The 16,061-nt window shown below is 46.0% G+C and overlaps 1 protein-coding gene across 1 annotated transcript in view; it reads right to left on the bottom strand.

Annotated features, from left to right (window-relative positions):
- LOC311010503 (sarcoplasmic/endoplasmic reticulum calcium ATPase 2) overlaps positions 1-16,061 on the bottom strand; it is a 44,904-nt gene that overhangs the window by 23,539 nt on the left and 5,304 nt on the right. Inside the window, exon 6 of the mRNA XM_084005019.1 lies at positions 13,135-13,273. Coding sequence (XP_083861145.1) covers positions 13,135-13,273 — 139 coding nt within the window. The remainder of the gene's footprint in view (positions 1-13,134; positions 13,274-16,061) is intronic.

Raw genomic sequence — 16,061 nt, forward strand, 5'->3', positions numbered from 1 at the left:
ATGAGAGTGAGTCAGAGGAACCCAGCGAGAAATGAATTAAGACATCAGCCTTTGGCTTTCTTTCAACATCGACTAAGCAGTGCTTTTTCTGCAGAGCCCCCCCTTTGTCGATAAAAAAAAATGAATCCCCCCCCCCCCTCCTCTCGATGAAATCAGTTTTTATTTACCAGATTCCGTTTTATTTTTTCCCAAATTGTGTTTTCCGTTGACATTTTTTATAATTCTGTGTTTCAGAATTAAAGGTTTAAATCAAAAGGTGTCTAATCATGTGGTTGATGACTCAAAATTCAACAAATCAAGAAGAAAATATTAGAAAATATGATAAATGTATTGAAGAAACATTCTAGTATTTCTAATTATATTTCCTTGTCATTCAGAGACCATGAACATGAGCATAAATATGCAAATGTATGTGCAATCATTTATGTAGGAGTCACAATATACCACCCACTTTTTTTAAATAACAACTTTGAACCATCGTTGAACCCAACAGTGATCACGTCGATTTGCCTTTTTGTAATAATTATGGATATTGGTACAAATCATTAACTCAAAATCTCCAACTGCTTCAATTTAGATGCACTATATTGCCAAAAGTATTCACTCACCCATCCAAATACTGTAATTGAAATCAGGTGTTCAATCACTTCCATGGCCACAGGTGTATAAAAGCAAGTTTCTACAAACATGTGTGAAAGAATGGGTCTCTCTCAGGAGCTCAGTGAATTCCAGCGTGGTACTGTGATAGGATGCCACCTGTGCAACAAGTCCAGTCATGAAATGTCCTCACTCCTAAATATTCCACAGTCAAGTGTCAGTGGGATTATTTACATTTAAGTCATTTAGCAGACGCTTTTGTCCAAAGCTACTTACAATAAGTACATTTGTCAAAACAAAGAAACCACAACATATCATTGCCGATAAAGTAAGAGCTAAAAAATAGAAACAAGTGTTAGGTCCTCGCCTGAGTAAAGTAGTAGCTGTTCAGCAAGGATACCTTAAGAACAACAGTGCTATGATCAAAGTGCCATAGGTAAGGTTTTTTTGGGGGGGGGGGTGTTGTTAGTGGGTCATACTATGTAGAGTCGAGGTGAAGTCTGAACAGGTGAGTCTTGAGCCTTTTTCGGAAGATGGCAAATGACTCTGCTGTCCTGACATTGGTCGGGAGTTCGTTCCACCACTGAGGACCAGAACAGAGAAGAGTCTGGACTTTGCTGAGCGACATTTGTTTGATTTCAGTGATGGTGGTACCAGCCGGCCAGCTGAAGTTGAGGAGCGAAGTGCTCGCTTCGGGGCGTGTGGTTTGACCAGTGTTTGAAGGTAGACGGGTGCCGTTCCATTGATGGCCTTGAAGGCCAGTACCATCGTTTTGAATTGGATGCGTGCTGCAACAGGGAGCCAGTGGAGGTCACGGAGGAGGGGGGTCACATGGGAGAATTTGGGTAGATTGAAGACAAGGCGTGCTGCAGCGTTCTGGATACGCTGCAATGGTTTAATCGCAGAGGCCGGGAGTCCAGCCAGGAGAGAGTTGCAGTGGTCAAGGCGGGAGATGACCAGTGCTTGGACCAGGAGTTGCATTGCATCCTTTGTGAGGAAAGTCAGAATCCTGTGGATATTGTAGAGGGCAAATATGGGCTTGGCCCCTTAGTTCCACTGAAAGGAACTCTGAATGCTTCAGCATACCAAGAGATGTTGGACAATTCCATGCTCCCAACTTTGTGGAACAGTTTGGGGACGGCTTCTCCTGTTCCAACATGACTGTGCACCAGTGCACAAAGCAAGGTCCACAAAGACATGGATGAGAGAGTTTGGTGTGGATAACCTTGACTGGCCTGCACAGAGTCCTGACCTCAACCAGATAGAACACCTTTGGGATGAATTTAGAGTGGAGACTGAGAGCCAGGCCTTCCCTCCAACATCAGTGTGTGACCTCACAAATACACTTCTTGAAGAATGGTCAAAAAGTCCCATAAACACATTTTGTCTGGAGCAAGGAAGGAAGCTGCTTTGTCTGTTGTTGGTAAGTCAGAAACTAATTGTAGATTTGGGTTCAGGCATTGTGTGAGTAAAGCTAGTTGCAACATTAGTCTTGTGCTGATAGCTTGTTGTTGAAATCGTCGTGAAACTGCATATGCTAAGTGAGTAATCAACTAAGTTTGAGCCACCTCAGGTGTAGTGAATAGACTTGATACTTACGGTAAACTGCGCACTAAAAAGGCTGTCACTACAGCGTCAGCTGCAGCGTCTGGCCATCTGAACGAAGACAGCTGAACAAAGACAAGGGAGTCTATCTGCGGGAGTCAAGACAGCTGAACAAAGCAGGGAGTCTATCTGCGGGAGTCAAGACAGCTGAACAAAGACAAGGGAGTCTATCTGCGGGAGTCAAGACAGCTGAACAAAGACAAGGGAGTCTATCTGCGGGAGTCCACCGAGGAAGTCCACCGAGGTAGGCATAACATCTTACCCCCCCTCGCAGCCATGTGTCCTATCCCAGTCAGGACATCACACTGGAGAAGATTTCACCAGAGACCCTTCACTCGAGGCTGTAACCCATCTTATCTCTGCTACCCACCATTCTCCACCGGTAAGGACCTTGAAGTACTAGGGGGACTGTGGAACTGCCAGTCTGCAGTCAAGAAGGCGGACACCATTTCAGCCTATGCCTCCCTGCAGTCTCTCCACTTCCTGGCCCTCACAGAGACCTGGATCACCCCAGAAAACACTGCCACTCCAGCTGCCCTTTCAACTGCCTACTCATTTTCACACTCCCCAAGACGAACAGGGCGAGGAGGAGGAACTGGGCTCCTCATCTCACCGAGATGGTCCTACCAGATCCTTCCTCTGGACCACCTACCCCGATCTACACTTGAATTCCACGCCATCTCTGTCACCCTTCCTTTCAAACTCAACATCATAGTGATCTATCGCCCACCCGGTCCTCTCTGTGACTTTTTGGATGAGATGGATGCCCTCCTGAGCTGCTCCCCTGATGATGGCACACCACTTGTCGTCCTCGGTGACTTCAACATCCACTCGGGAAAGCTGCACTCATCTGAATTCATCGACTTCTTTTCCGCATTTGACCTTACGCTCTACCCCTCTCCACCAACTCACCGCGCCGGGAACCAACTTGACCTTGTCTTCACAAGATCCTGTGGCATCTCGGCACTCTCTGTTACCCCGCTCACCGTGTCCGACCACCACTTTGTGACTTTCTCCCTCCCCATGGAGCCCACCACATCCCTCCCCTCTACGCCTCGAATGGTCACCAGCCGCCACAACCTGAAATCCCTCACTCCCTCCGCTCTCTCCTCAACTGTTATCTCCTCGCTACCATCCTCAGAACAGTTCTCCTTAATACCTACTGAAGAAGCCTCCTCCATCCTGATGTCCTCACTCTCCTCTTCTTTGGACACTCTCTGTCCCCCTATCTCACGACCTGCGCGATCATCTCCCCCCCCCCCCTCCCTGGCTGTCTGAACCTCTGCGAACCAACAGATCATTGTTGCGAGCGTCAGAGAGAAAATGGAAGAAATCGGGCCAGCACGAGGACCTTACTCACTACCACCGCCTCCTCTCTGACTTCACCTCAACTGTTTCGGCAGCTAAATCTGCCTTCTACCTGGCAAAGATCAACTCTTCTGCCTCCAACCCCAGGAAACTCTTCTCCGTGTTCTCCTCCCTCCTCACCCCTCCTACCCCTCCGCCCCCTTCCTTCCTTACTGCCGATGACTTTGCTACTTACTTTACCAAGAAAGTAAATGACATCAGCTCCTCATTTACGCCTATTCCCTCCCAGAAGACATCTCCCCCAACCCTCAACTCGGATGGTCTTACCAGCTTTACCCCCCTCACCTCTGAAGATGTTCACGCACTTGTTATATCTAACCGTGCCACCACCTGCTCCCTCGACCCGATCCCCTCCTCTCTTCTCCAAGACATCTCACACGACATCTTGCCATTCCTCACCACCCTGATCAACTCCTCCCTCACCTCAGGTGTCATTCCAGCGGATTTTAAGACAGCTACCGTGAAGCCTCTCCTTAAAAAACCCACCCTAGACGCTACTGACATCCAAAGCTACAGACCTGTATCTCTTCTTTCATTCCTCTCTAAAACCTTGGAACGTGCCGCCTACAACCAACTGTCATCCTATCTCTCGCTGAACAACCTCCTAGACCCTAATCAATCAGGATTCAGGACTGCTCACTCCACTGAGACGGCCCTCCTCACAGTGACCGAGTCCCTGCGAGACGCCAGAGCCTCGTCCCACTCCTCCGTTCTCGTTCTCCTCGACCTATCTGCTGCGTTCGACACAGTCAATCACCAAATCCTCCTCTCCACTCTGGCTGAACTTGGCATAACTGACTCTGCTCTCGCCTGGTTTACATCATACCTGACAAATCGCACCTTTCAGGTCACATGGAATGGCTCTATGTCCAAACCCTGTTCTCTGGACACGGGTGTCCCTCAAGGCTCAGTATTAGGACCGCTTCTGTTCTCACTATACACCAGATCACTAGGTTCTGTTATCACATCGCATGGATTCTCCTACCATTGCTACGCAGATGACACCCAGCTGTTCCTCTCTTTTCCCCCGTCCTCTGACACCCACATTGCAACTCGCATCTCGGACTGTCTGGCTGACATCTCTGTCTGGACAACTGCAGATCACCTCAAGCTTAACCTGAATAAAACCGAACTCCTCTTCATCCCAGGGAAAGACTGCCCTCGCATGGACCTGTCGGTCACTGTCGAGGGCATCACAGTATTGCCGTCGTCAACTGCGAGGAACCTGGGTGTAATCCTCGATGACCAACTATCCTGCACCCCCAACATCACTGCTGTGGCCCGATCCTGCAGATTTGCCCTCTACAACATCCGCAGGATTCGGACCCTCCTCACAAAGGATGCAACGCAACTCTTGGTCCAAGCACTGGTCATCTCCCGCCTTGACTACTGCAACTCTCCCCTGGCCGGACTCTCGGCCTCTGCGATTAAACCATTGCAGCGTATCCAGAACGCTGCAGCACGCCTTATCTTCAATCTACCCAAATTCTCCCATGTGACCCCCCTCCTCCGTGACCTCCACTGGCTCCCTGTTGCAGCACACATCCAATTCAAGACGATGACACTGGCCTTCAGGGCCATCAATGGAACGGCACCCATCTACCTTCAAACACTGGTCAAACCTCATGCCCCGAAGCAAGCACTTCGCTCCTCTACTTCAGCTGGCCGGCTGGTACCACCATCGCTGAAATCAAACAAATGTCGCTCAGCAAAGTCCAGACTCTTCTCTGTTCTGGCGCCTCAGTGGTGGAACGAACTCCCGACTAATGTCAGGACAGCTGAGTCATTTGCCATTTTCAGAAAAAGGCTCAAGACTCACCTGTTCAGACTTCACCTCGACTAGCATGACCCACCAACACCCCCCCCCCCCCCCCCAAAAAAAAAACAAACAAAAAAAAACCCCTTACCTATAGCACTCTGATCGTAGCACTGTTGCTCTTGAACTACTAGTTTACTCAGATGAGGACCTAACACTTGTTCTATTTTTAGCTCTTACTTTATCGGCAATGATTCGTTGTGGTTTCCTTGTTTCCTTCTTTTGACAAATGTACTTATTGTAAGTCGCTTTGGACAAAAGCGTCTGCTAAATGACCTAAATGTAAATGTAAACACACTCCTAAACCTTGTGGAAAGCCTTCCAGAAGAGTTGAAGCTGTTGGATTAATGAGGTGTCACTTAAGTTGTTATGCAAGTCAAGGCAGGTGAGCGAATACTTTTGGCAATATAGTGTATGTATGGCTCTGGCCAAAAAGTCATATCGGTCACTCCGTTATGTTTGGCCAGAAACATCGGAAAGAGAATATAACTGTGAGTCACTTCAAACACAGCGTCCAACTCAGACGAGTGTCACCGAGTTCCCATGCTCTGAAAGTTAAATACACAGACACACAGACACACAGACACACACAGACACACACAGACACACACACACACACACACACACTCACACACTCCTAACCCTGCTCACACACTCGTAACCCTGCTTCCCGTCTATGCGCAGCCTGAAATAGCAGTAGGTATCTGGAGGATTCAACACTTTTCTTACTGGGTCAGATAGGAGATAGAATGTAGGGGAGTGTATTCATCAGACCAAGTTGGACTGAATTTGGATCTGTGGAAATACAAAACTGTTTCTCACATGAATGCTGCTGCTAAATGTTCAAAAAGCCAGGGACATCAGGTCACACCAGTCGAATGTCTTTGTGAAAAGAAGAGCACGGATAAATGTTGGGATCACCAGAGAAATGTTTGAGGCACTTAGATAATGAGAGCAATGCTGTTGACCAGGTGAGAAGTGGCTATACAACCTGCATAATGTAAAAAAAAAAGCCAGAGCATGAATTAGAGAAGCACTGATTGATAAACTGATCACTTGTCAGCCGATCGGCTATGACCGGCAGATCAGTTGCATGTTGCCAAAAGTATTCGCTCACTTGCCTTGACTTGCATATAAATCATAAGTGACATCCCATTCTTAATCCATACAGTTTAATATGACGTCGGTCCACCCGACAGTGGCTTGAATCAAATCAAAAGTGCGACCACTGACTCGACTTGAATCAAATTACACATTACTTTTTATTTCATTGTTATATCCTGTCTGGGTCTGGTGTCCTTCTGAGTATGTAATGTATTGCGCTTTGTCTTGTCTCTTCTATTTGTATTTTATCTATTTATTTAGTAGGGACTACGGATGCAAATTAGCATCTTTGCTATAATCCGGCATATTTACAGAGATATGTAATTATCGATGTTCATTAATGTGCACTGTCCCTATCCAAAAATAAAGCATTGACATTGATATTGACCCTTTGCAGCTATAACAGCTCAACTCTTCTGGAAGGCTTTCCACGAGGTTTAGGAGTGTGTTTATGGGACTTTTTGACCATTCTTCCAGAAGTGTATTTGTGATAGGGTTGTCACGATACCAGAATTTCAGTAGTCGATACCAATACCTGTGAATTTCCACGATTCTCGATACTAATTCGATACCACAATTTAAAAAAAACAACAGGACCCATGTACTTTTAAATTCACTAATTTATTGAAAACTGCTTCAAACTGTCAAGTATTTAACACCACTGTGCTTTAAGATCTTTTTGCACAGAATTTAAATTGCAGTACCAGCTGCCAACAGACCTATAGCCATCCAGTATAAAAACAAACAATACTGTGCTTATAAATATGGTCATAAATAACAACAACTATTTTACATTAAAAAAAGAACAGCAGTGGCCTATAGCCAGGTTTGACGTGCTTCCTCCTTTGGTCTGAAAACTTCTGAGGCACTTTTTGCATGTCGGCTTGTTTGAATCAAGAATTGCTCCGGATTCATCCGCCTCGAATGCAAAATATTTCCACACGCGACTCTTCACACCTGTCTTGTCGACGAGCCGACGTGTTGTGCTTTCGCTCCCACCTGCTGAAGCCATTTTTTTTGAAGACGGCAAGTTTTCTTCTTCAGCGCCGCTTACTGCTCTGTGCTGCTCACACGCGTATACTGCCCCCGTCAGTTCCGCCAAGAATCGACACGGCTCGCCGAGTGAAAAGTTGTATATTCGGTTCTGACGTTACCAGAAAAAAGCAAGTATCTAATTATTTTTTTCGTGTCGGCATCGAATTGGTACCGAAGTATCGGTTCTTGTGACAACCCTAATTTGTGAGGTCACACACTGATGTTGGACGGTAAAGCCTGGCACTCAGTCTCCACTCTAATTCATCCCAAAGGTGTTCAGGTTGAGGTCAGGACTCTGTGCAGACCAGTAAAGTTCATCCACACCAAACTCTCTCATCCATGTCTTTATGGACCTTGCTTTGTGCACTGGTGCACAGTCATGTTTGCGACCTCTGCGCACTATGTTCCTCAGCATCCGCTGACTCTGCTCTGTCATTTTACGTCGCCTACTACTTCTTATAAATGTATAATGTAAATGCTACTGTAAGAAACCTTGGAGTTATCTTTGATCAGGACCTGTCCTTTGACTCGCATATTAAACAAACCACGAGGACAGCCTACTTTCACCTGCGTAACATTACTAAAATTAGGCCAATGCTGTCTCAAAAAGATGCAGAAAAACTTACTTGTCCATGCATTTGTTACCTCAAGGCTGGACTATTGTAATTCACTATTATCAGGCCAAATGAATCTCTTAAATCTCTCCAGCTGGTCCAGAATGCTGCAGCGTGTGTTCTGACTAAAACCAGAAGAAGGGATCACATTTCTCCTGTATTAGCTTCTCTGTACTGGCTCCCAGTAAAATCCAGAATAGAATTTATCTACTTTATCCTTCTCCTCACTTACAAGGCTCTTAATGGTCAGGCACCACCATATCTTAAAGAGCTCATTAAACCCTACTGTCCTGCTAGAGCACTACGCTCTCAGAATAAAGGGTTACTTGTAGTTCCTAAAGTCTCCAAAATTAGAACAGGTGCCAGAGCGTTCAGTCATCAAGCTCCTCTTCTGTGAAACCGTCTTCCAGTTCTGGTTCGGAGGGCAGACACTGTTCCCACATTTAAGAGATCTAATAGTGCGCATATCCCACTGTGCACACTTGAAATGTTATGATGTTATGTGTAAATCATCCATTGCCTACCGCTTATCCTGTATTCAGGGTAGCGGGGGGGCTGGAGCCAATCCCAGCTGTCATTGCGCAAAGGCAGGGTACACCCTGGACAGGTCGCCAGTCCATCGCAGGGCAACCATTCACACCTATGGGCAATTGAGAGTCACCAACATGCAAACTCCACACAGAAGGAGCCCTGGCCGACCCAGGAATCGAACCCGGGATCCTCTCGCTGTGAGGCGACAGTGCTACCCACTACACCGTGCAGCCCAATCTACAAACAAGTTAAGTAAAAACATGAGTAAATTGCCAAATACTGGTTTGTGTTCATGGCCCAGGGGCCCACTTTAAAGATTACGATGCAAATGTAAGTGTAGGAGGTCAATCTATGCAGAACAGGCACAGACAGTAAATATTGGTTTCACAAAATTCTTGCAACATATTTTGTTGAAACCAGGATGCTCAATGTACAGACCAATGTATTAGAAATGTGCTCAATCCATATTGTAGGTTCTCTTATATTTGTTTTGGCCAGACCAGATATAATCACTCAATAAATACAACTATAGCATGAGAAGCCTTTAACCTAGGGCCGGGCAATTTGGCCTAAAAATAAAATTAGGCAAATTTTGTTCAAACTAATGGACAATTTTCGATTTAAACCTCAATTTTTTCTGTTTCTCTAAACAAACTAAAACGACCAAGGCAAAATTGAAATACATATTTTTTTTATTAACACAATACAAATAAATGAGATTACCAAGTAGTCTCAGCCTATGTGAACAAATCAGTTGTTCAAGAAAAAAACACCACTTTTTTTCTTTTTTTTAATCAAATTGAAAAAAATCTCTCTTGTAGGCTTAATAAATTAGTTCCTAAATAAGTACAGTAATAAATCCGTAAGATAGCTAAACTAAAAGTAATTTGGTTTAATAAAGTATAAATGTTTAACTCAGATATTAAGACAAATTAATCATCCTGTACATCCTGTACCAAAATGTATGGTAAAAACATGTGTACCATTACACCCCTATTTAACAGTTCATATTTTATTATGGACATTAATGATAATATTGGTAAGAAATGTATACAGCATAGTATCTTGATATTTTGCATGGCAATATTGTATCGATATGTGGACACCAAGTGTTGCGGCTTCCTTACAAAACATTATTAGCCGCTGAGAGTAAGAGGTTGGGTCCTCAGGTTCGCAGATTTTTGACGCGCTAAGAGGCTATGAGGACAGATACGCTGAGATTCAAAGATGCTTTTGGTGCATTTATTAGTGACAAACAGCAGAGAGCTATTACAGCGCAGCTGAGATGGATGAATGGAAACCAGCGGATTAAACAGATAAAAGGGTGATGAATGAATGAGTAGCGGTCAACAAAAATTACGGCTACTACCCAACCCTGCCTCTCTCATCATCTGTGTCACAGGTGAGTGCGCACCTTTAAACACACCCACTTCCGCACGTGCACACGCCCACTACAACGTGAACCACCACCTCTGCAACACACACACTCTCAAGCACACCGTGCTCCTCATCCTCAACCTGTATGTCTCCTACACCAAGTATCAATCCTTTATTATATAAACTACTAATATTGCAAATACTGTCACTGTATTGTGACTTAAAGGTCCCATATTATACTGTTTTTCATCAATTCCACACAGCTGTCAGAGGTCCAAAACACTGTTTATGCATTGCCCCAAACCCATCCATGGTCCTGAATTTCAGCTGTCTAAAAGTTGCTCAAATGAGCTCTGCTGAGAACAGACTGTTTCTGTGTCTGCACCTTTAAATGCTAATGTCTGTCATCCCCTACTTGGAGAGAGACAGAGAGGATGCAGCTTACGCTAGCAGTAGCATGGGCCAATGTTTACGTGGATGTATTGCTATGGCTCGCCTATGTGTCTCAGGTGAAGTTGCTGGGTCCCGTATGGTTGGGACAGATCCTTTTAGGAGGGTCAGTGTCGAGGCAAAGCCAGCTTTGTACTGACGACAGAAGCTGAATCTGAAAAGCTAAACGAAAAAGAGCTGTTTAACAGTTGGATCCTGGAGATCAGTGGTCTTCTTTCTGATGTGTGGTCCCAGTGGTGCTGCAAGAAAGAAGACCACCGATCTCCACAATCCACCTGACCCTGAGCTGAACCCTGAGCTGATCAGTGATCGCTCGCCACAATCTGTCCTTCGTCTCTGCATTTTTATTGTCTTCAGACTGTTTGTTATACAGCGCCTTGCTTTAAGTGACAAGGTGGACGAGCTCATCTGTTGATATTTTGGATGTTTGGAGCTCTACGGTGGCTCTGAGTGGTCAAAAAACTGTCTAAATCAAACATGTTCCAAAACGCTTGTTGATGGACGAAAGTTTTGGAGTCTGTGTGCAAACGTGATTGACACAACGTGAGGTCATATTTATTTTTTGGCGTGCTACAATTTTGAACGAAAAATTCAAAAGGCCTTAAGTAATAAAGAAATTTAGTTTTGGCAAAAAATTGCATCTTTACAATACATCAAATACCAATGCTGGCTGTCAGAAGCACCTTAAAACCTCTACCTGCACTCTAAAACAGTAGAGAAAAAATGGCGGCAACCAAAAAAGCACTCCTTGTGCATGAAAATGGTTTACCCACTCGGCCATTACGTAAATGTCACATCATTCACACATTACTGAAAAGGGATTTATGTGAGCTTTCATGAATCTATACCAAGAGACGTTCTCAGGTTGCTGCTTTGAGATGAACGCTAATCAGATATTTCCCATGACGGCTTTGTGTGCCTCTCAGTGAGTTTCCATGACGACAACAGCCAGAGAAGAGGGCAGAGATTAAGATGCTTTCCAGGAATGACTAAACAGAGACGCAAGAGTGTTATTTTAACAGCGTCTAAACAACAATGTGCTTTAAATGCATCATCTTTCTGTGTGTGTAAAAACAAGTCGGGTTCATATTCTCGTTTTTTTCCATCCTGACCATGTTTTATGAATAAACTCCCCTTGCCTGAGTTGGGGACGTGGGTGAGTATCTGCTGATACCAAGTCCTGGAAAAAAGCCTGTACCTTAATGTTAATGTGTCCTTCAGTGTTTGTTGCTTGGGGGCCTGAGTTACTTGAATCAACTGTTTATTTCTGGACAAAATACTAGAATTACAAGTTGCAAAGCATTAAGAGGGTCAGGTTAGAGTGTTCACATGTGGATCAGATGTTGATATATACTGTATGTTTAGATTAGCACCTAATTATTGGTGTGAATGCTGGAAGCATCATAACATATTTTCTTCCATTACCATTTCATTTATAATTATTCCACTTTCACACATTCATTTAAATCCTATTTAACACATTAAACTTTATTTGAAGCTTTGTTAAGATGCCTTCCTCACATTTTCACATTGGTGTGTATTGGAGTGAATGTTCAAGAGTTAGAGTTAGAGGAGCTTTAAAATCTCTCATTCTCATTCAGACGCACATGTGCTCTTTCATTCAGTGTCACCATGGAAACAAATAGACCTACCTTGTTTGACCACAGGAGCCTGAACATGAGAGGAACTCCAACCAACTGCTGCTCTCATGTTAACTGACATTTCTATACTCCACTCCCTTAGGGCACACTCACACCAGAGCCATTTGACCCGTACCGTGCCTCGGCAGGATTCCCCCCCACAGGGGTCCCCAGCCGGCTCGCACTCACACTGCTCCAAGCCCTCGGCCCGATCGTCTCTTGTACATACGTCATCACGTCGTAATACGACACACGCACGGCTTGATGTTGTTTTCAAGGAGCGCCGTCTCAAAGTCATCACAATAGAGAACAACACAGAGAACATGATGAAACTTTACTGACAAGTCACGTCTGCACATATTTCTAGTAAACACTCGGCCTGCATCAGTGCATGTGAGTGGAGCTGAGCGAGTGAGCAGATTTTGGACGGAGACACAGCTGTATTTTTATTATAAAAGTACCGTTCTGATGAAGAGGTTCTGCTCCGGTACCGTTCACACCACCAGTCTGAAGCCCAAACCCGACCCAGAATCCATCTGTGTCCTACACTCGTCAACAGTTTTCAGTCATAAATCGTCTCGATAGCGGAGGGAGATCCAAGTAGAACACTGAGTGATAATGAGAGGGACGGCTGATCGATTAAAGCCTACGTCATGTCCACATTGTGTACCCGTGCATGTGCTCGTGTATGAATCGCACCACCACCATACTCAAATCCACCTCTTCAAGTCTGCCGGGGCCGAGGAAGCGTACCACTCTTAAGTATGGAACGAAGCATCACACCGGCAAAAAAATTGGGCTCAATTGTGCCTGGGCGCGGAGTGGTTGGTGTAGTGTGAGTGCGCCCTTACAAAATGAAACCATCAATCAGTGTAACGTCAGCTTCTCTGCATTCAGCATTCACGCCACAATTTATTTAGAAGTTGCTTTTACAGCTATTGTATTGACACTTGTTGAATCAATTGGATTTCACGTGTTTCACCAGACGGTGACTTACCGGCGACTTCCACAATGTCTCCAGGAACGATGTCTCGGGCTCTGATTCTCTGGACGCTCTTCTTGTCCTGCCGGTACACCTTGCCCATCTCTGGCTCGTACTCCTTCAGAGCCTCAATGGCATTCTCTGCATTACGCTCCTGGAGGAGAGAATAAAAATCACTTTGGGCATGTTCACCCTCTGACAGCGGGAACAGGAAGCAACAGGTTCTATAGAATATCAGGAAGTTCCCTGTTTGAGATACGGACATTTTCAGCAGTGATTTAAAAGTGGGAACGGTAAAGGGTTGATGAACACAGACAGTAATTTAATTGTTAAAATCAACATCACACTGCCGAGGAACTGAAGCCCATCAGACTGGATTTTGAAACCTGTGGTTGCTCTGATGTTCTTAAGATCAAAATTAGGTCAACAGGAAACACCAGACCCAACAAGAAACGAACACAACACAAGAGGAACTACACTCAGAATAAGGCGCACAAATGCAAAATACTCACCTCAAACCAGCTCTTACTGGTGATGCAAATAAAGGATCCTGTTGATCTAGAGCGACATCTGACAGTCTGTCTGAGGTGAACTGTTGTATAGTCTTAAACTACTGTCAGCTATCTTATCGAGTTTCCTTTAAGTGAAATTTGATTTCCCACAGTGAACATGTCGAGGGCTTTTATTGTGAAAGGGCAAGAACATACGGAGTGAATCTGGTCTGTGCTGTCATGAAAGATTTCTGCCCTGGTTTTATATAAACACTGCTCAAAAAATGAAGAGAACACTTAATTCAAGTTGAAAATCTTCACTGATGTACGTTGTTTAATGTGTTGAGATCAAAATGATGTAACAACAGTAAACTGGAGAGCCATCAACCCTTGAGGGCTGGATTTAGAATCAAAGTGAAACACTGACATCTCAGGTTGATCCAACAGGAGTGAATTTCATCACATCAGCTCATCATGTGACTCAGTAGTGAGTTTGGCCCCTGTCTGCTTGGATGAACTCCCAACAACGTCTGGGCTGAGGATGATGCCCTGGGGGATCTCCTCCCAAACCTGGATCAGGGCATCAGTGAGCTCCTGGCCAGTCTGTGGCGGTACTTGGTGGCATCAGATGCACTGATGCATAACATTACACAGGTTCTCAGTTGGATCAATTGTAAGCCAGGAACTCCTACACCAGCAGGATCCCAGGACCCACTGCACCAGGAAGAACAGAGGGCCCACTGCACCAGGAGGAACCCAGGACCCACTGCACCAGGAGGAACCCAGGGCCCACTGCACCACCAGGAACCCAGGGCCCACTGCACCAGGAAGAACAGAGGGCCCACTGCACCAGGAGGAACCCAGGACCCACTGCACCAGGAGGAACCCAGGGCCCACTGCACCACCAGGAACCCAGGGCCCACTGCACCACCAGGAACCCAGGACCCACTGCACCAGGAGGAACCCAGGGCCCACTGCACCACCAGGAACCCAGGGCCCACTGCACCAGGAAGAACAGAGGGCCCACTGCACCAGGAGGAACCCAGGGCCCACTGCACCAGGAAGAACCGAGGGCCCACTGCACCAGGAGGAACCCAGGGCCCACTGCACCAGGAGGAACCCAGGGCCCACTGCACCAGGAGGAACCCAGGGCCCACTGCACCAGGAGGAACCCAGGGCCCACTGCACCACCAGGAACCCAGGGCCCACTGCACCAGGAGGAACCAAGGGCCCACTGCACCAGCGTGAGGTCTGACAGTCGCTCTGAGGATTTCATCCTGGTACCTAACAACAATCAGGGTACGGTTGGCTATAACAGGGAGGTCTGTGTGCCAATGGGGCTGCTCGATGCTGGGCTGTGAGACCAGGTCCCACAAGAGGACATCAGACCCTCATGTCATCCTCATGGACTCTGTTTCTGACAGTTTGGTCAGAAACATGAACACCAGTAGCTTGCTGGAGAGGACTCTGGCAGTTCTCCTCCTGGTCCTCCTCCACAAAAGAGCAGATACAGGTCCTGGTGCTGGGTTGATATCAGAATCAGAATCAGAATTCCTTTATTGTCCCTCAACGGGGAAATTTGTTAGCCACAGCAGCCAAAGGACAGAATGTTACAAAAAACACAATAATAATAACAATAGCAAACATCCAGCTCTCCTGGTGTAACGGGGTCCTGGTGCTGGGTTGATGTCCAGCTGTCCTGGTGTAACGGTCTCATGGTCCTCCTCCAGGTTCTTGAGTGCTGGCAGACGCAGCAAACCTTCTTGTGACCTAACATATGGATGTAGATCCTGGAGGAGCTGGACTGCCTGTGAACCTGATTGGGCTGCAGGTTCTGCCTCATGCTACAAGTAGTGACAAGGAGACTAGCAGAACCAGAACTAGAGAAGGAGACTGAGAGAGCAGCTGTCTGTGGCCTCCACATCAGAACCTCCTTGTTGGGGGTCGAACTGCTTCCTCCATCTGTGGTAAACCAGCCGACGTGACTTGCTGGATTCAGTGAATACAGCTTGGTGAAAATGAAGCAATGGTGGTTATTTCAGTCATGATTGATGAAACCTTGTTGGTGTCTAAAGGCGGGCTCACACCGGACCGAAAATCGGCGTCTTTGAGAGATTCGGCGTCCGTGACATGAGTCTACTTGGTGTGGTCGCTCGAATCGGCCCACGTCGGCGTTCATTTCAGCCGATTCAAATGTGTAATCCACCATTCGAGTCGGTCATTCTTTTACCATTCTGATTGGTGGAGGCTAGCAGCTTGACTAGCGAATCAGTGAAGCCCGGAAGTGACGATGGTAAACATACCAGATAACCAGTGGAATCGAAGAAGGTGGTCTAGAGAGGACCGCATACTTCCGGTTTTCGTGTTTTTTGGCCCACAATACAGATTAGCGCCGCCTGTTGTTTTGGAGACATTACATCTCGCGCAAGCGCGGAACGTATGGCGTCGGCT

Source organism: Eutrigla gurnardus (genome assembly GCF_963514095.1).
Source record: "Eutrigla gurnardus genome assembly, chromosome: 3".
Taxonomy (NCBI): Eukaryota; Metazoa; Chordata; class Actinopteri; order Perciformes; family Triglidae; genus Eutrigla; species Eutrigla gurnardus.